This window comes from Charadrius vociferus, unplaced genomic scaffold (genome assembly GCF_000708025.1).
Source record: "Charadrius vociferus isolate BGI_N301 unplaced genomic scaffold, ASM70802v2 scaffold173, whole genome shotgun sequence".
Taxonomy (NCBI): domain Eukaryota; kingdom Metazoa; phylum Chordata; class Aves; order Charadriiformes; family Charadriidae; genus Charadrius; species Charadrius vociferus.
The window spans coordinates 779004-798870 of record NW_009648369.1 but is presented as its reverse complement, the minus strand read 5'-3'; the positions used below and the strand labels follow the sequence as shown (position 1 = coordinate 798870).

Sequence of the window (19867 nt, the reverse complement as noted above, 5' to 3'; positions counted from 1 at the left end):
ACATATTAGTGTATTTTTTTTCCTTAGTGCATATCTCCCATCTTTTCATTGCAGTAACAAAAGTTTTCGCCATGCTTCCTATGTTGCCTCCTGTGGTGTAGCTAATCCAGATTTCTATCCATGCTAATTGACCAGGTATTGCATCCATGCTGGATGGCTGGTGGGACAGTGCCACAATTACAATTGGCTTCGGCACTGATGTGCTTCTCTTCTGTAATTGGCTACCAGCTCTTAGAAAACGTATAGGGACTTAACTACATTTGTCATCTCAATGTTTCTGACAAATTTCACTGAAATTTAGCCAGCAGGTTCTCAGGTCCTTGGAAAGACGACTAATAAATGGGGAGGCAGAGGCTCAGGCAGCAGAACACCAGTAAGTCACAGCTGCTTCAGAAAATCAGCCCAAGTTCATTAATGGAAAAAGTAGGATGAGAATTAAATTTGTCCCGGGCTCCCAAGCATTTTCTTCAACTCTCTCACAGTCTACCATATATATTTTGATATTGTTCCCCTTTTCCTCCTTAGATAACCATATCCCTCTGTTTGTCCAACAGGAAAGTGCAACTAGGTGCATCTAACTCTACTTTAGAAATGAAATGTAACAGTTAATTTGCAGCACTGCCAGCCTTTTCACAGCAGAATATAAAAAGACAACTACTTCAGACTAATGAAAGTGACAGTGGGGAAAGGCGCCTTTTAAACATTGCAAATTGGATGGGTGCATCAGTAGCGTAATTTTAAAGGAATCTGACAAGGTCGTTTGCAAAGAACAATCTTCTTACTTGTCGAAATGGTTTCAGACCTCCAAAACTTGGCACTCTTGAGTTTTCAGGGTACTTCTGAAGTTGGCAAACTGCCTATTTGATATAACTTTAGACTGTCATGTGAGCTGTATCTTTCAGAGTTTCAGATTAGCTTCTGCAGAATTAAGCAGCGTGCTCCATGCCATCAAGGGTTGCAAACTTCAATTTTTAAAAGTTAAATTACAGCATCTTCACAAAACCTTTCTCTAGGGAAAATTGAACTGAATGTTAAAAGATATTTCTCTGCAAATGTATCAATTTGCGACATTCTCACTTTTTTATGCTTCAAAGTGGGCCCTTGCAAACCTCATGAAGTTCAACAAGGCCAAGTGCAAGGTCCTGCACGTGGGTTGGGGCAGTCCCAAGCACAAGTACAGGCTGGGTGGAGAATGGATTGAGAGCAGCCCTGAGGAGAAGGACTTGGTTGTGTTGGTGGATGAGAAGCTCAACATGAGCTGGTAATGTGCACTCACAGCCCAGAAAGGCAATCCTGGGCTGCATCAAAAGAAGTGTGGCCAGCAGGTCAAAGGAGGTGATTCTGCCCCTCTGCTCTCCTCTACTGAGACCCCACCTGGAGCCCCCAGCTCTGGAGCCCCCAACATAACAAGGACATGGAACTGTTGGACTGAGTCTAGAGGAGGCCACGAAGATGATCAGAGGGCTGGAGCGTGTCTGCTATGATGACCGTCTGAGAGAGCTGGAGTTGTTCAGCCTGGAGAAGAGAAGGCTCCAGGGACACCTTATAGCAGCCTTCCAGTACCTAAAGGGGGCCTACAGAAAAGGTGGAGAGGGACTCTTTATCAGGGAGTGTAGTGATAGGATGAGGGGTAATGCTTTTAAACTGAAAGAGAGTAGATATCAGGGAGAAATTCTTTACTGTGAGGGTGGTGAGATACTGGTTGCCCAGAGAAATTGTGGATGCCCCATCCCTGGAAGTGCTCAAGGCCAGGTTGGATGGGGCTTTGAGCAACCTGGTCTAGTGGGAGATGTCCCTGCCCATAGCAAAGGGGTTGGAACTAGTTGATACTTAAGGTCCCTTCCAACCCTAACCATTCTATGATTCTATGAAAGGTGATGATCCTTTTTTAGATCCTGGCTGTTGAAATGAGGGAATGACCAGGTAGCCCACAGCTTAAGTCCTTGTGGGGAGCAGAGGAAAGGCTGTACTTGAGGACTTTGGAGACCTGTCCTGGAAAGGTTTCTTCCACCCAATCCTGCCTAAGGGAATGCTGACTTGATTAAAAGGGATTTACTCAAATTCTGAAATGAATGGAAAGTTCTCATTAGTAGCATGTTCACGTGGATGAGGAGGAAGATCTGGAACTCAGGATATGAGGTGCATGTCATAAGTGAAAGGAAATAGGAAGAAAACAAAAAGCAAGGAGCCATAGCAATGTGCAGTGCTCTAACGCGTAGGCTTTTGTCACAGTGAAGAATTTCTGATCTATGTCAACTTACTTACATTTGGGGGACTTGGAAGCCAGAATCTGCTTATATCTTCCAAAGCATAAAGAGGATGCAAAACTCAGATAACAAATGCTGCTTAAAATGAAAAGGAAGTAAATATAGGAACGCAGGAATTGGAGTCTGGGGAAAAAGTTTGAATGGGAGCACAGACTGGAAAATGTCCTTTTAGTCCAATTACCTTCTTCACAGAAGAGTGCAGGAGTGTCCAAGGCAACTTTTCTCTGACTGCTTTGAGATGTACTTACCTATTTTAATTTTTGGAGGATGGACTTAGATCTACATGCACTCAAAAGAAGTGTCTACTTCTTACAGAAGGTCCTGGGTATTAGCTGATTTGGGGAGAAATACAAATATATAAAAATTAAGGTCACAGGTTACAAGGAAGAGTACTGGATGGGTGTCTCCAAGCTGAGCTGTTAATGGGCAGTCCTGTTGTGCAGGCCCTCTTGTTCATGGGTGCTGCTTAAAGGTGTCGGTCCTAGAGTTTAATGGGTTTCCTGTCTTGGAGACTCATCTTCCTAATGCCCCCAGAAGAAATATTAACAGGTACTCACTATATTAATCTCTCCAATGATTAATAGGATCATTGGAACAGGTTGCCCAAGCAGGTTGTGGAGTCTTAATCCTTGGAGATGTTAAAAACTTGAATGGACACAGCCCTCAGTAACCTGCTGCTCTAGTTGACTCTGGTCTGAGCATGGGGTTTGGCCTAGACAGTCTTCAGAGGTGCCTTCTGTCCTCTGTGACTCTGTGAATTATGGTCTGGAGTGACTACATCCATAGTAAAGAGTTCATATTTCCATGGCTAACTCTCGTTTTGGCTTTTCTCTTTGACACAAAAAATTGCTGTGTGGTGACTTTTGCTATGTAAGTATTCTTCTGCCTAGGTACGGGCTGAAACCAGCAATATGTCATCACATGTGAGATCATCATCTTTATTATTTGGTCTCCATAAAAATTTGCTGAGTTTTAACTTGTCACTAAAAGGTAGCATATTGCCCTTGAGCCATTTGGCCCACTGTGCATCTCAACTGTTCAACATTGCAACCAATCAGTGTCTGAGAGGTGCAGTAAGAGATGTAGGTAGGAAGAGTGGCAGAGAGAATTGGAGATGTATCTGCCATTAACACAGTTCTGGAGAGAGTATCTGGGTGAGAGAGTGAATTGTCCCTAAGCCCTTTTTCACAGACCAACACTAACCGTCACCCAACAGTTAAACACATTCATTTACCAGTTAAAAGAAGACAGGTGTTGGTGGAATGGCTGGATATAATGAAGAGTTATGAATTTCAAGGCAAGAAATGTGCTTTGTTTTGGGTGGTATGCAGTGGAACAGCTGACAAAGCTGGGATGAAGGTGAGCAAAGTAACAATTGGGCTGAAGAGAAGTTATTGGCTAACATGGAGTGCAGTTCAGTTCTGAAGTGGCATCTCGGGTGCAGTCTCATTAATTTAAGAATTATAAACTAGGTAAGATAGTCTTCTATGGGAAGTAATCCTGACCTGATAAGGAAGTGGGCAAGACCATCTCCATTTCCCCCAAAATCTCTTTCTTGGCTCAGATCCCTGATTTAAACCCTTTAGGATTTTGCAAGGAAGACAGATTTTTCTTTCCATGTATTTCCAGCTCTTTGATCTGGGAAATAGGGTCCACTATGCATTCATTATGCAAAGCATGCATCTTTTGATTAGCAAAATTTAATACATTTTTTTTCACAAGTTCTGTTGAAAAATATAATTTTAGGCAAGGTAGACCTCTGGCATTAATGCATTCCATCACTTTGTTAGTCACAAAATCTTTTTAGGAGCTTTTATCTCTAAGGTCTTGCAGAGATTGAGCCAATTGACATGTAGTTTTGAGGTTACCTGTCATGATCATTCAGGAAATTGTTAAGGCCCGTAGGTGATAATGTCCTTAAGACACGGGGCAAATGTATTTACTACAGGTCAATACTTTAGTATTCTTCTACACATCCTGTAATTACCAAGGGTCTTCTTGTTCAATTTACTGTTTGAGAGAGCCAATTTTTCCATTAGAAACATTTATAATTGTTTTCCCTCAATTGTTCTAACTATGTTATAATCATGTCATATAATGACCTTTAAAAATGTGTCTAGAAAAGCCTGCAGCTGTTCCCTCCTTGGTTTCTCTCTACTGAGTTATATTTAAGCCAGTGTCTCTGAAAACAGGCAGTAATAAAAGGGATATTATCCTTAGCAAATATCTTAATCACGGTAAATCTCTGTTGCCCTACAAATGACTGCACGGGGGATTAGAGCGGAGTAAGCCATTTGCTGAATATCACTGCCACCTTTCCTAGGCCATTTAAGCATGTTTAATTTTTCAGGGTGAAACATGAAACCCACTAATACAAATGTTTGCATTTGGACTGAATTATATCCAGACTGTAACAGTTATAGCAGGCTTAGGACCAGATTGTGACTGATCTGTAGGAGGCCAGTTCTTCTTGGGAGAGTGAGAGAGAAAAATGGGTTGAAGTACCAGTAAATATATGGGTGATGCTTAGCTCTGTATTTTCTTTATATCAATCACAGTCCTCACCGTCGTCCAGTGCCTGGGAGCCATCAGTGCCTGGATGAAAGACAGCTGGCTTTGGTTCATCCTGGCTAAGATGGAGGTGGCAATGCTATGAAGCAGAAAATACTTTCGGGAACTCGTGTCCTCTGTAACATCACTTTCTATCTGTTTGTTTATCCAGATCTCTATCAGGTTTCCCAGAAACACTGAGAGCATCTGTTCTTCAGTGATCAAGCTTAAGGGAACCTTTGGGGAGTCTGAAATATTACTTACTCCTTTTAAGAAAACAGTGTCTTCTGTCTGTGGCAGCCCTAACCAGTTCGGACTCAGTCAGAGCCTTGGGAACTGGCAGCTCCCATAGGTGTTTCCCAGGGCAGAATTTAGTGACCGTGAGGAGGTGGCATCTGTTTCAGGTGGCACAGCCCTTTTACTCCAGACCGCAGCGTGCCAGGAGCACATCACCCATAAACTGTACTGGTTCCCAAGGAGTGTGCACTCAGATTCACCTCCCCGGTCAAATATCTCGAGCCATCCATCAGGCAGCTTCCCCCATAAGCTCTGAACACGACTTCCCAGAGCGGTTACAAGGGTAAGAACTGCAAATGTGAGAGAGAGAGAGTTTTGCTGTCGACTGCCTCATGACTGCTGGGCTGACCTTCAGCAGAGACGTGAATGCCTGTGCATCCCAGTGTCTTCTGGGCTAAACGCAATACTCACTGTGTTTAAATCCCAGTCAAGTTTCCAAATGACAAGCTCTGACTTTGAACGGTCAACAGAATTTAATAAATATTCTAAGGACCTTAAATGGGTCCACAGGACATGTGGTTAAGCAATCAGTTATACTTGTTAATTGGGAGATGTAGCTAATAATAACCAAATCAGAAGAGGAAATTGAGTTAGTGCCTTGTAAGAAATAAGACCTTCACAGAGGACCCTGGCACTCGCTCATTATAGACTTCAAAATTGATCTTTTTCTAAAGTTAATCAACTATTTCATATTTCAACCACTTCATCCAGTCACAAATATTCTCCCTTTCCAAAGATTCTTTTATAAACTATGTATAGTTTGTCCTATCGCAGAGTTTTATGCCTGTGTGCTTTTAGCTTGAATATGTTTTTTTCCTAAGGGAAAAAAGACTATTAAGTCTATAAAGTTCTATCATACTCTGTTAGGTTTTACACTGTGTAGCTAGGCAAAAGCTTGGATCCCATTTCCCTCCCAGAAGAAACAAAAATTCTATGGGAGACCACTGTAGGTGAAGGTAATAATGCTTAATATGTTAAGTGTATTATTCAGATGCCTACATGGTGATTGTGGATGAAATACGTACACAGATAAAATGATGATTGATTCTTCACAGCCGTATGAGGTTCCTCTTTCTCTCTCCGTACTCTGATGTGGAAAAGAGCTTCTGTTCCTGATTTCTGTCACTGTTTTACACAGTCAGCTGGTTGTGGGTTTGTCCCTATAGGTATTGCTGAAGGATGTGTGTTCTTCAAACAGTCTTCCATGAATGAGTTAGGTCTTAATTCTGTCTTCATCTACAGGGGTGGATGAGAAAGTGTTTTCTCATTCAATAAATATTTTAGAGGTTTGAAAGTTTCCCTTCAGTGGGATAAAAAGTAGGATCTTCCGGAGATTTTTGTAAAAGGCTAGGGAGGAAGAAGGAAGATTATGTGCTGGAACAATGTCTAGGGTTAAGGTTCTCACCCAGACTGTGAGGGTTTGGACCAGGGTTTTCACACTCCAGGTGGATGCTCTGATCACCAGGTAATAGACTATCTTGAGGGGGCTAATTTTTGACTTCCAGTAGGAATTTTCAAGTTGAGTACGAGGAGTTGTTTGTTTTCAGACATTTCTTTAAATAAGCACTCGCCTGTTTTGGTACATGTTTTCTCTATGCAGATTCTTCTGAAAAAAAACCTGATCTAATGCAGAAATTAGCCCTGATTTGAGCGGAGATTAAACCACATGACTCCTGAGGAGTCTTCCAACCTACATTCTTCTATGATTCAATTTTGGTGGAAAATTCCTCTCCAACTCTAATCAGGCAAAATGATTCTTGAACCTATAGTTACAATATAGTCAAAAATGTCACATTAAGTGCTAGCTGCCATGGTGTAAAGACTTAAGTATTAATCTAGAAAGTAATTATTAGCTAGTGTTCTCAGTTACCAAGTAGCTTGACGTATATGTACTTTGCATCAGTTCTCATATATGTGTGTGTGTATGATATTAGGCATAGAGAACCAGCGACAGAGAGAGACAAAAGTCATGTCTATGCTAGTAAATGATACCGAGCCAGGGGCAGCCCAAGGCACTGGCTGATGTTTATCTACACTGGTTGGTTGTTAGTGTGCTCTATGGCAGAGTTTTGACCTGGTACAACTAGGAACATTTCAGATGAATGACTGATTGTGCTTGGGAGGTTACCGTGGGTCAGGAACCGCTCCCATTAAGCAATTTGAATGCTGTTGTGGCTACCTTTCTAACGGTAAATAACATAATCAAGTGGAAGGTCACTCTACGGAGGGTGGGGAGGTTGAGTTTATATTCCTGGCTGTGCCCTGGGTTGGCTAGGTTGACCATAAGCATGCCACTTCAGTTGTCTTAGTCTTTCTTTCACACTTGTAGATGACCAGCTGAAAAGACTCAGTTCTTCAAAACAGTGTTTGTCTTCTGTGGTGTGTTGGCAGACGTACATGGGGAGGGCCAGTTCTAGGTTGGGACCTCTAGGGGTTCCCATAATACAAATAATAATAGTAAAGAGAAGGAAATGACTTGTGATTTCTTATTAAATAATTGCCCAGTCTCCTTGACAGCTGTAAACTGAGTGACTGTTATGTGTGCACCAGCCTTACGAAAGCAAGAGTGTATTTTGCATTCTTGGACTGACTATTTCAAGAAGGATTTGGGGGAGCAGCTTTGCATATCTGTATTTGCAATAGGCAAGAGCAGCTTCCATCATTAACAAATTTAGTATAGCTCCTATTGAATCTGCCAAGGGAGAGCTGCTGTGAAAAAAAGCTATTGAGCATAATTATGTTTGCGTTTGAGCTGCAGTGATGTAGAATAAATGTATAAAGGGCACATAAAAGGCTGATCTGTACCTAAAGGTGCCTTAAGACAGGCTTTCACCTTTCCCTGCCACAGGCTTCTAATGTCACCATGTGGAAATCACTCAATTGCCGTGTCTCACTTATTTGTCTGCAAAATGAAATTATTGGCTATTTACTGGCACTGACATGTGCTAGGTTAAAGTATGTTCATTAAATGTGCTGATAATGCCGGAGAGAGAGAATGCATAATGCAAATGATCAGTGCTACTCCAGCAAACGCAGCTGTAAGGCTGGGATTGTGCTGGCAGCTGATGTGCATCTCTGGGCGTACACCCAGAATCACTGCTGCCTCTGGCAACCTCACACCACGGGGAGGTGAGAGGGCTCCCTTTGTGCTGAGTGCCCGTCTCTGGATCAGCTGAGTAATTAAGTGTTTGTTTCCTTCCAGATGAGTACAAGAGTAAAGTAGCCTGTGAAGATGACAAGCTGAGGCTAAGCTGTAAGAAGAGCATGGTGATAGCCATTTACTCTGCTATCTTTGGAAGGACACAAGGAGGCAGCCTGGAGTGCCCATACCAAACCCTAGGGATGCCCATGATTGGTAAGCAGGGGAACGGCTTGACAGAGCACGCTGATCTGGGCAGGGTGATGTCATTTACTGTTGTCATGGTAGGACTGGCACAGATCTTGGTTAGGAAAAGCAGGACTGGCACTTGCAACCTGCCACGGTGGCGCTCGTGGTGTGTGATACCTTGTTAACTAGTGGTGAGCTTCATCATGAGCACCAAGCTGAGGCCGAGCTAGGTGCTCTTGCCAAGTTACCAAGCAGCAGACTTTTAGGAGATTCATCATATTATATGCTTGAGTTTCTTGTTCAACTTTCTTTCCTCCTGGTGGCTCCTACATTGAGCCTCTATCTATACTATGGAGGAGCATATTATTGGTGGGTGTCGTGGACCATCTGTGGCCAAGTCAAGCCTTGACATTACATTTAAACTTTTACTGAAGTTAAAGCAAGGGGATGAAAATTAAAAAACCATGTTGTTAAGTTGCATCATGTTATGGTCGATTTACAGTGCCTTCAAGTGGCTTCTTTACTCTCAAGCTATCATAGTCTCTTATGTTCATGTGGTAAGATCAATAAATTTAAAAATATTCGCTAGAACTGTCAGTTCTTGAGCCAGTGTGAAATGAGATTGAGTATTTTAGGCTGTGGCAGAGAGAGCATATGTCCGCAGTGTAAAATCCTGTGGTCAGCGTTCCTCATCATCCTTCTCTGCAGAGGTGAGAGGGAATTAACTGGTTTCCCAAAGGAATCGCCTCTAGAGGGGGAAAAGCTTCAGAGGAGGCTTTAAAGGAAGTTTGAGCTGCTGCTTTTGCTGGTGCTGGTATCTGTTCAGCTGTACCTGGGGATCTTTGGCTTCACAGCTGCTGATCCAGTGCCCTTAAGGGGTTAAATGCTATTCAAATGGAAGCATGTGAAGTGACTGCTTGGAAATACGATATGCAGATGATGGGTGTCAGTAGGAAACCGCAGGTGGAATCAGGCCAGTCAGGTTATTTGTGCAGCATGGTGAATGCCTTAGTTGTGTAGCCGGGAAAATCCAAGCACTTGCAGCACAGCTGCGTAGTTCAGGGTCTCCTACCCAGTCCCATGTTCAGACACATGGCAGGAGGAGTCATGGTCCTTTAGCAAGTTATCTCCTATCTTCTGATATGTCCTATCTTCTCCTATGTCCTGTCTTCTCCTATGTCCCTGGATGCACTCCTGTTATCCCCCAGTTGCCAGGGAGCAGAAGCTGAAACAGATATGTGTAACAGGTTAGCCTAGACCTCTTTCATGTGGTGTTTGGGATGGGCCAAGAGTGTGCACGCTGGTGCTGTGGCGGTTCGGCTCCTGGGTGATAACTTGCCGAGTCAGCGAAACTTGATGGGTTTCTAGTGTATACCTGAGCAACCGCTTCTTTGTCCTTGCTGAGAGAGCAGAAACAGGCATGTACCGGTGACAAAGTACTAGCACCAGGACCTGCTCTTGAATGTTAGCGTGAAGCAAAACTCAATCTGAAGCCACAAAGGGTAAAGTTCTACTCTTCTTTGCTGCAATACAAAGTCCTGGCTGAGAGCAGGGTATGTGGCACTAGCAAACAGGACGGGAGGCAGTGAAGCCGGGAGAGCAAAGCTGTAGCTAAGAGAATAAGCAGTGAGGTGTGACAGCACGTGCCAGACCCTCTATAGTGCTTGGATGCCCCGTTGTTTTCAAACTGGCCCTGTGAGCTCTACAAATTCGGATGTTTGCCCAAGGAAATAAAGTATCAGATCCTGGAGTGTAGCACGCAGCCTGCTGCTGGGACGAGGCAGGACCTTCCTCCAGCGTCAGCTCTTCAGTGAAACTGGTTACAAGAGCAGGCTCAGTACAGGACAATATAATGTCAAGGTAGTGGTGGGAATGCTGAGGCAGCTTTACACTGAAATCCTGTGCAAGGTTGTAAGCTGCGGGCTGATGCTAAAGATGACTGAGTTGTTGGACAGGAGCAAATATCTGCATCTTTGGAGTTGCTTGGTCGCAGGTATCTGTGAAGTCAGCCTGGTGCTGCTGGGATGCTGGGGGGGCAGGGGTGTCCTGCCTGTATATCGGCAAAGGGAGGGTGGGCAGTGTCTGTGGGGCAGTGGCTGGCTGCATGCCCTGCAGGGCTGGGGGTGAGAGGTGAGGCACTCGCCATGGAGCAGTGCCTTCCCCAGGCTTTCCCATTCACACCGTGTGTGTAGTGTGAGAGACGCACAGTATAGCTGTTGATGCTGATGTTCCCCTGCATGATGAAATCCTCAGAGTGGAGGGTGGGTGTGAGGAGCTTTGATAAATATATATGAGTGAGCAGGTGGTCTTTCAACTCCCCGTGGCAATCCCACACAACCCAGCTATATTTGAGAGTGTTTGTCCAGGTCTGCTAAGTGTGTTCAGCAACAGCTCGCTGATCCCCTTGGCATGATGCTGCCAGTGCTATGGGCAGTCTCTGCTTATTGTGACCTTCCCTTCATCTATTTTGCATGAGCTGATGCAACAGGACAGAGCTCTGGTGGTGCAGGAAAAGCGGAGGTGAGTTGTGGCTGTGGTTATCACTCCTCTTTTGGCCCCACAGGAGAAACCACTGTAGGATCCATCTGCAATCCAAATCAGCCAAAAGCACATTCACACCATGCTTCCCTCTGGCACGCTGCAAGAAAGAACAGTCATACGTGAGTCCACAGCACTGAAGTGAGCGGTTGTGCTCCCAGCTGCCACTAGCAATCGTGGGAGCGGCGCGCCAAGTCCCCCAACCTGCTTCAGAAACCGTACTGCTGCCACGGGCCTGCCTAGCCCAGCAGGCAACTCTGTTCCTCCAGGAGCAGGTGAAAACATCACGGCCTATAAATCAAAGCTTTCTCTGGCTAGAGAATGTTTCCCTGCACGTTTCCACAGCCCTGCGATACAGGGAGGGCTGCTCCGTGACAGCCTTTGATCCCAGACATTCGCAAGGAGCTGATCTTACAAACATGACCATATGACTCAGACTTCACGGCAGCATCCAGTTCCCGTAAGGCAGAACCCAGCTATGTTCTGCACATGGAAGATTTATTCTGTTTGAATTTCACAGGACTGATGATTTGCGTCAAGTCTGAGCCTTGGCAAAGAGCCTTTTCCTGGGAAGTAGGTCCTGGACAAGTTTGCAGTGATTATTTTTATCCAGGCCGCATGAGTTTCTTGATGAGTGAAGAACTTACACTTGCCCTGGAAGTGGGGAAGGGTACTTTTTCTTCGTTTCCTAATGAAAAACAGTTTAGAAAATTTTATTCCATTTTTTTTCTGTGGACAAAATGTACATTTGGGTTGAATTTAGAAATCTACAGCTCCTACAGAAAAGGCTTTTACAGAACTGAGGTCTAAGATAGGGAGGAGGGGTGGCCTAATAGAGCATTGTACATATTTCTGACTCAGTCATAAGGTAAGGGAATGAATAATTTAATTTATGTTGTTTCCGCCTTGAAAAGCAAGACCTTGTACTCCTGTAGGAGTGTTGAGGAGATCAAGTCCACTAATGGTGAGTTTCTTGGATTCTGCAGGGACATGAGGTATGTTAGGTGCTCAGGTGGAGGGATCTGAGGTATCATGATGTTGCAGCCCTTTAACACCTGCATAACCCAGCCATCGTTGTGCAGCTTTTGGGTGATATAAGATCCCCAAGTCAGACTTCACACACCATGCCATGCCCAATGCATGCTTTCTCGCTGCCTAACGTCTATACGAATGTGCTTAGCATCTGTGAAGGGAAAGTTATTGTGAAGAACTCCATCCTATCCCTGTCATGCTAAAGAGAAAATCTGCTAGGATCCTCTTTTAACTGGAAACATGCTGAAGCTTGTGTCTCTGACCGTAATGGGAAACCCCTGCAAACAGCTGGACCCTTCCTTGAATGCCTTGGGAACTCTGAAAAGCTCCTAAAGGAATTTGACCTTATTTGTAACTCTCTTAATAAAGCCTCCACTTTGCTGCCAGCATGTGCAGAGACAATACACAGAGCATAGGGAGGTCTCTGGGGAAAGGGTTATTCGCAAGCAACAAACCATTAATATCCCTCAGCCCAGTGAGCCCTTTGCCCCTTTATCGTGCTGTTTACAGCTGCCTCTGCCTGCATCTCCGAGAGACTTGTTTATAGCAAGAGAAGCCAATTTAAAAAAATGGCCTTTTCCTACTTGTATCTGAGTGCAAGGTAATGATCTAATTAGGAGACTGAGGAGGAAGAACTTGGATGTAAAACAATTACCCTTTTTATCATTTAGTAGAATGATATCCTTGATCCTATTCAGGGCACTTGACATGCTCACATATACATTTTTAGGGTAGCCACCCCCGTGAGCCATAGAGAGTGAGATGGACACGTTCAACTGACCTCTAACATCAGGCTCCAGGTCTCCTTCTCAAGGACCCCATCTCTCCCCATCACGTATACGAAGAGCCCACAGCAATTTAACTCCTCATCTGGGCAGGAGGAATCTGGGCTTGGTTTTGGAGTCGGTGCAAGAGCGTGGGAACTCTGGCTCCAAAGCCTAGCTTTGGGTCATGGTGTGTGGGTTAAGCTGAGTAGTCTGCCGAGGAGTGAAATGTCCTTGTCACTTAACATACAGGTTCTCTCCTGTGCCTCTGTAGGGGCAAAATGGATGTGTTTACAAAGCCCCGAGGAAACTCAGGTGGTCAGTGGTGCTCTCTAACTCATTGGATCTGATAACGAAAGAGCAGAGGAATGAATTCAGCAAAGGAGCCTGTGCCTTAGGTGCTCATTGCCTGGCGTATTTAATTTTAATGCAGTGACAGAAGGTGATCCAACCCAGTTTGTTTTGATTTCCTCCTCTTAATGCAGATGTATATATGACTCAGACCAGAGCCTTCACAGTCCCTCATGTAAATATTTATTACACCATATGCATAATGGACCCTTCTAGTTTGTTTATCTGTGATCAGATCTAGCATGTAAATAAGTATGAAATACAAGCAGTAAAAAAAAATCCATTTTATTCCATAGTACGTTTCTGTTCCTGCCAGCACAAGAGCTGGATTTAAGAGACCGCTGCCCCTCCAGCCATGCATTTCTGGCTCTCTTCCGCTGCACCATCCATGACCATTTTCCATCCTGTGTTTCCATCAGTACAAGTTTATGGCTGTGCTCTAATCTTGATCTTAAGTGAAATACTTAAAAATAAAAGGCCTCCAAACCATGGCGCTGGAGCGATGAGGGGTATTAATGTCTGGTACTGATGGGGGGAAGCAGTGGGGGACCAGGGCGGCAGGAGGACCTGGCGGCAGGGTTGTCCACTGAAATCCCTGATGGTCAGGTGATGCCATGTAGCACAGCTTGTCCTTCAGCAGGTCCGAGTGGAGTGCTTGTGGCTCAAACTCTCTCATGCTATGTCCTAGTTTCACCATACGGGAGATGATGGCCTTTGAAATGGCTGCGAGTCTGGGTTTGCGGGATGAGCAGCAGATGTGGGAAGGAGTCAGACCACGTCTTTCTTCTCATATGTGCACACCAGGCTTCCAGAGCGCGCCTGCCTGTAGGTGTGACTCTGTACGTTTCATTTATATTCAGTGCAGAAACTACTTTATTATGCGTATAGCTGATGATTAAGAACATGTTTTTAGAGGCCAATCTGTTTGTATGTAATAAAACCCACAAGTATCCAAGTTTGAAGGCTAAATAAATATCAGTTGCTGTTTAATTCACATATAATACCTTATTAAATTTAAATTGAAATGAAATTCCCATTTAGAATGTTGTTAAAGTGGGACAAAGCCTGCTTTCAGAAAGTTGTTTTTTAATTTTTAGATAGTTTGCGTGTTTCACTTTTTGTCTCAAAACACCAGGAGGTAATTAAAATCACTTTACAGCTGTTTCTAGAAAACTTGAACTATTGTTGGGTTCCACAGAATCATAAAAAATGATTTATATGAAGTTGTGTTTATATGCACACAATGGCAATTTTTTTTTTTTTAATGAAAAAAATCCATTCAAATTTGCTTCTGGGCAAGATTTTTCTCAAAGCCAAGGTTCAACTTGGTTTTAAAAAAGTTGTTTACTGGGGAGTATGACCCCATGCAGCGGTTATAAATAAAAGTTTTGAGAGTAGTAATTTAAATAGCACTAGCAGGCTCTGTAGTGATATTGGTATGATATTTGAGGAAGTAAAGTGGGTATTTGTATCAGTAGTATCACCTTCTTTAGTAGCTGATTTTATAGAAGATGCCTATTGCCCAACTATTAGTTAAAAGCAAATCCAGAATATAATCCTAATAATAGAAGGGCAGAATTTATGAGATTTAAATCTATAGCATCTCAATTTATTTCTGTGGAGGTACTCGGAATGAAAACCAGAGTAACTTGTTCAGAACTGATAAAGTTCCTCTTAAAATAATTCAGATGTCACTCAAGAATATTACAAAATTACCACGATGGTGAATGCTGAGCCTGAGAAACAAAGGTAATGTGAAACCTGTGAGTTGCAAGAGCACCCTGCTCTATTTAAGGAACCAAGGGCAAGAAGTGACTTGCAGATTGTGTCAGCTGGGTAGTCTCTTAAAAAAAGTGGACCAGTCCTACAGCTTCCAAAGTTCAGACCGTGCTTCAGCCTAGGTGTAGGCACTTGTTGAACTATACCCATGTCCAGGAAAATACTTTTGTTGGGCTGTAAGGAATAGGAAGGACAGATGTGCTCAGGGACTTCACAGAGCAGTAGATGCGTTGAATGCACCATCCCTATCTTCTACTGAGTGAAGCAAAAGCTGTTAGCTTCATTGCTTTTTATCTCAAGTGCCTTGTGGCCCACAATCAACTTTCCTCTGCTGCAAATTAAATAATAAAATTTTACTGCCATTGCCAGACCAAAACTGCTTTGTTCTCTGAGGCTTCTTGGAGCCAAGTTTGAAGCTGTCCTCAGATTCTTGCTTTAGCCCCCAAACCTGCAAAATGTTACTAATTTGCTAAACTTCACACACTGTGAGTCAGTCTCTGCAAAACTGGAGCCTCATGTGTTTTATATGAGTTCTGGTTTCAGATACAAAGGTGATAAGATGATTTGAGTACGTGTAATAAACCAAGTATTTCTAAATGTAACTATAGCATTAGTAATTAAACCTGCAACCGATCCTTCGGTTGCAGTGTCTAGATGTGATTAGTTTCTTGTAAGATTGTTTTCTCTTTTCTGGCCTACTTCTGAAGTTTCCAAAGTTTTATGAAGTGTGTGGTGAGTAATTTTTCTGTCTCGTTCATGAAAACGTACTTTTTAGTGTAAAACTGGCCTTCTCTGCACATCCTTCTAATGTTTGGATGTAGATTTCTTTTTTAGCCAGCTGTTTTCAGTGACATTGTGCAAGACAAAGGCACCATTTCCAGCTGCACCAACGTGAAGTTCCCTGCTGCTATTTGTAATAATGATGATGGCAATTTATATCAGAAACGCAGCTCAACATAATACCAAAGTACCTGGCACTGACAAAGTAAATACCAAGTAGAAAGTCCCTTAAACATTAAAGCTGACAGAAAAAGAAGCATCATGCTGGGACTGAAGGCGTTGTGGGGGAGGTAGACTCTTCTTGGCTTCCAGGCTGACCATGAGATGTTGGAGAATCTTTCTGACTCTGCTGCACAGCATCAGGTAATACTTGTACCGCAGCTCGTGGGCAGGGACCTGGGAAACCAGAGCTAATGTATGGGTCAAAGCCCCAGTGATACTGCCCCACCAGTCCTGCCTGCAAATCCTTTTCCACAGCCCAGTGGCTTATCAAGCAAAAATTCTCCTGTGCCCATGCTTACAGCTCAGAAGTGCTTTTAACAATCTCTTCTAATGCATTAATCTATTTTCTTCCCTACTTGAAGAGGATTTCCTTGTGCTTGGAACAGATTGACTGTGCAGGTTTTCTGAAGCCCGTTCTGTTCGGGCTTCCAAGCCAGCAGCCTTTTAATTGTTTTGGGTCTCTGCTCCTGAGCTTTCTTCTTTACGCATCTGCTTCTGCATCTTTTCTCGTTTAAGGGTATTATTTTGTTTTCATTGATTGGTCTTCCCATTGGTTGATGTTGAGGGCTAAGTATCATAGAATCATATAGTCATAGAATAGTTTAGGTTGGAAAGGACCTTGAAGATCATTGAGTTCCAACCCCCCTGCCATGGGCAGGAACACCTCCCACTAGACCAGGTTGCCCAAGGCCACGTCCAGCCTGGCCTTGAACACCTCCAGGGATGGGGCCTCAACAACCTCTCTGGGCAACCTGTTCCAGTGCCTTACCACCCTTAAAGTGAAAAACTTCTTCCTAATATTTAATCTAAACCTGCCCTTTTCCAGTTTATAGCCATTCCCCTGTATCTGTAGTTTGGTTTTCTTCCTCTTGTCTTCCACACTTGTCAGGGGAGGTTTAGATTGGATATTAGGAAAAATTCTTTCACTGAAAGGGTTATTAAACATTGGAACAGGCTGCCCAGGGAGGTGGTGGATTTGCCATCCCTGGAGGTGTTTTAAAAAAGGGTAGATGTGGTACTTGGGGACACGGTTTAGAAGTGGTTTTGTCAGGGTAGGTTAATGGTTGGACTTGATGATCTTAAAGGTCCCTTCCAACCTCAGTGATTCTATGATTCTGTGATTCTATACTGCACGTGGTGCAGACTGGCTCATCAACACTCTATGAAGACATCCCTGATGGGCTGCTAGGATGGCTGATTTTGGCTAACTTACCAGGGGAGGCAGAGGCTCAGACACCTCCTGCAGCTGTCTCTTTGTGAAGGAGCTGAACTTTGTATCAACCGCAGCTAATGGAGCATCTTTAAAATAAATGAGAAACTGTCCATGAGCAGAAGGGGAACTTCTTTCTCTCCTGTTTATATCAGAGATTATTTGGCAGAATGAGAAAGTTTTGAGTCACTGCTAGGTAAAACGCAAAGGAATTTAGGCAGCTGCCTCACCTGCAAAGTTGGAGTTACTTTCTTCCTGCTTACGTCCTTCTTGCCCTTCCATCAAAGTTTGCTTTCTCTTTTGGCAGATGAGTAGATAACCACAGCACTGATTCAGACATCTGTCAGCTTTCTTTGCAGGAACTAAATTTCTCTCCTTTTAGTTAATTGACTCCTGCATCTTCCATCTTTCATTCTGTCCTCCCTGCTCCATAGCTCTCAGCAAGTAACTTTTCCTGTTTTATACTTTAGCAAGAAATTGTGCTGCATATTTGGGAAAAAAATCCTGTCCTCTGCTTGGGAGGAGTTTCCTCCTAGAGCTGTCACTTGTTTGTAAATGACTTCCCTGAAGGGATTATTTATCTTGGGTTGTTCCTTTCACCTGCTCCTCAAAAGATAGCAAGGAAAGCAAGGGTTCTGCTGACTTAATTGGAGATGTAGGTCTGCTCCTGATGCCATTACGCTGAGCCAAAGTCTGCCACAGAATTTGTCTCTCGATCAGGTACCACCAGTCCTGTTCCAGTTCCTAATCACTTGCCTCACGTGCACCTCTGGAAATAATATTTTAGGCAGTGATTCTCTTTCTGAAGCCCTTAATTAGAGCCAAACATTTGGTCCTTTTGATACTTCAAGGTCTTATACTTTATTGATTGAAAAAGTAGAACAAGTGCTCCAATTTTTATGCTAAATTCATGGACTCGGAGAGGATGCATCCTCTGACAAGTGGGTGTAGTTTTCTTCTTAGGCTCTGTTTTTTCTTTTTTCCAAGTGCACACAAGTGATTCTTATGTGGAATAAGGGCATACAGGACTAATATGCAACGAGGCTACAGAGATTAGTGACGGAAAAGAGAGCTGATGCTCAGATGAAACAGTAATTATTACAGTTAGCAGTGAGAGAGTGAAAATGTCCTGCTAGTCAACAGCCCTATGATCCTGAGATCTGTGGACAAGAGGACGAATTGGCTTTCTCTCTAGTCTGACAGAACAGACAATACTGGGAAATGTCCCATGCCCTGCTGCCTCTCCAGTCCCACGGGTAGCCTCTGGAAAACCACTACCTACCAGACTTACAGCATGCTAACGTGTTCCCACATTCAGGTGTGGATGGTCCTTCTTGCTGTGGACAGCCTGCCTCGTCTGTGCAGGAACCTGCCTTTGCAGGCTCAACATGGATGCGGCAGGTGAGTCCGATCATGAGGTTAACAGAGCATCTGGCACATGCCCAACTTCACTGTGGGATTAGTCACCCATCTCAAAACTAGGTGTCTAAATCTGTTTGTGGATCCATCTGTGATGACTGCTGTCTTGGAAGAGGCTCCTATCTCTTCCAGAGCATCTAAGAATTACCATAATGCTAAAGTTAAGGTGTTTGAAAACATCCTTTCAAACCCAGATAGGTTTTGCAATCACAAGCAGCAATGTATGGCTTGGATTTCAGATTTGGATGTGTCACCCTTATTGGAGAAAAACAAGTAACAGTGAGTAACCAAAGTAACGGATGTGATTAATAGCCTTTGGCTCCAATTTCTTTTTTTCACCAGGAAGAGGTAATAAAGAAATAGTCATGCTGGGAAGCAGCCTTAAACTGACTAAAACCCATTCATTGTGGTGAGCTTGATGATAACGACATTACATCACTGAGACCGATTCCAGTTTTAAAGCCTATGCTGTCTGCAGGCTGCAGCCGGTGAAATCCTCCAGCATGGCTTTGTTGCCATCTGATGTGGGCTTTTACCCTGTCAGAGGTTGGGGTGATAAAGATAGTAGATCAGGGAGTATTATCATACTAAATGCAGCTGGTAAGATTAATTACCTACTAAGGGATTAGACTAAGAGTTGTGAAATGAAACTGGCTGGCAGTCTGCATTTGTGGAGTGATCCTGCGAAGGGGAATTCACCTTGTACCAGGAGCAAGGCTGGAGGGATGTGCAACTTCTAGAAAGCGGGGCCAGGAGTAAAGAGGAAGAAGCGAGCTGATCCCACTCTCCCCTAAACCCAAACTTTAGTTTAAAACACCGTATTCCAAAAGCACAGCTGATATCTTTAAACACTTTCACATGTGGAAGTTTCACTGTAGCCAGGATTTGTATTTGCTCTTTGGCAGTGTACTGAAGCAATCCAGCACTAATGAAAGCTGAGGGTAACTCTGGCCCAAACTGTGTCAGTGGGCTCTCTGTCATCTGTGAGGTCTTAAAGTGGGTTTTGTTGGTCTGCTGTGGGATTTGAGCTTTGTGGGCTCTAAAAGGTTCTTGGCAGGGGCATGGCTCTGCTTAGCAGTACTTACCTCAGACTTAGGGATGCGGAACTGGCATTTGTGAGTGTCCTTCCCCATCTCTCTGATACATGGGATCACTTGTTGGTCACTGGTGTTAGGATGGAATTTCACATAACATCTGCAGTTTGCATTTAGCAAGCAAACAAGCAGCAAAATAAAAGAGATGTTCATAGAATCATAAAATCATAGAATGGTTTAGGTTGGAAAGGACCTTGAAGATCATTGAGTTCCAACCCCCCTGCCATAGACAGGGA

At 43.7% G+C, this 19867-nt stretch overlaps 1 protein-coding gene across 1 annotated transcript in view; it reads left to right on the top strand.

Annotated features, from left to right (window-relative positions):
• LOC104286681 (protein eva-1 homolog C-like) overlaps window positions 1-19867 on the top strand; it is a 216205-nt gene that overhangs the window by 81459 nt on the left and 114879 nt on the right. The window contains exon 4 of the mRNA XM_009885299.1: window positions 8317-8469. Within this exon, the coding sequence (XP_009883601.1) occupies window positions 8317-8469 (153 nt within the window). The remainder of the gene's footprint in view (window positions 1-8316; window positions 8470-19867) is intronic.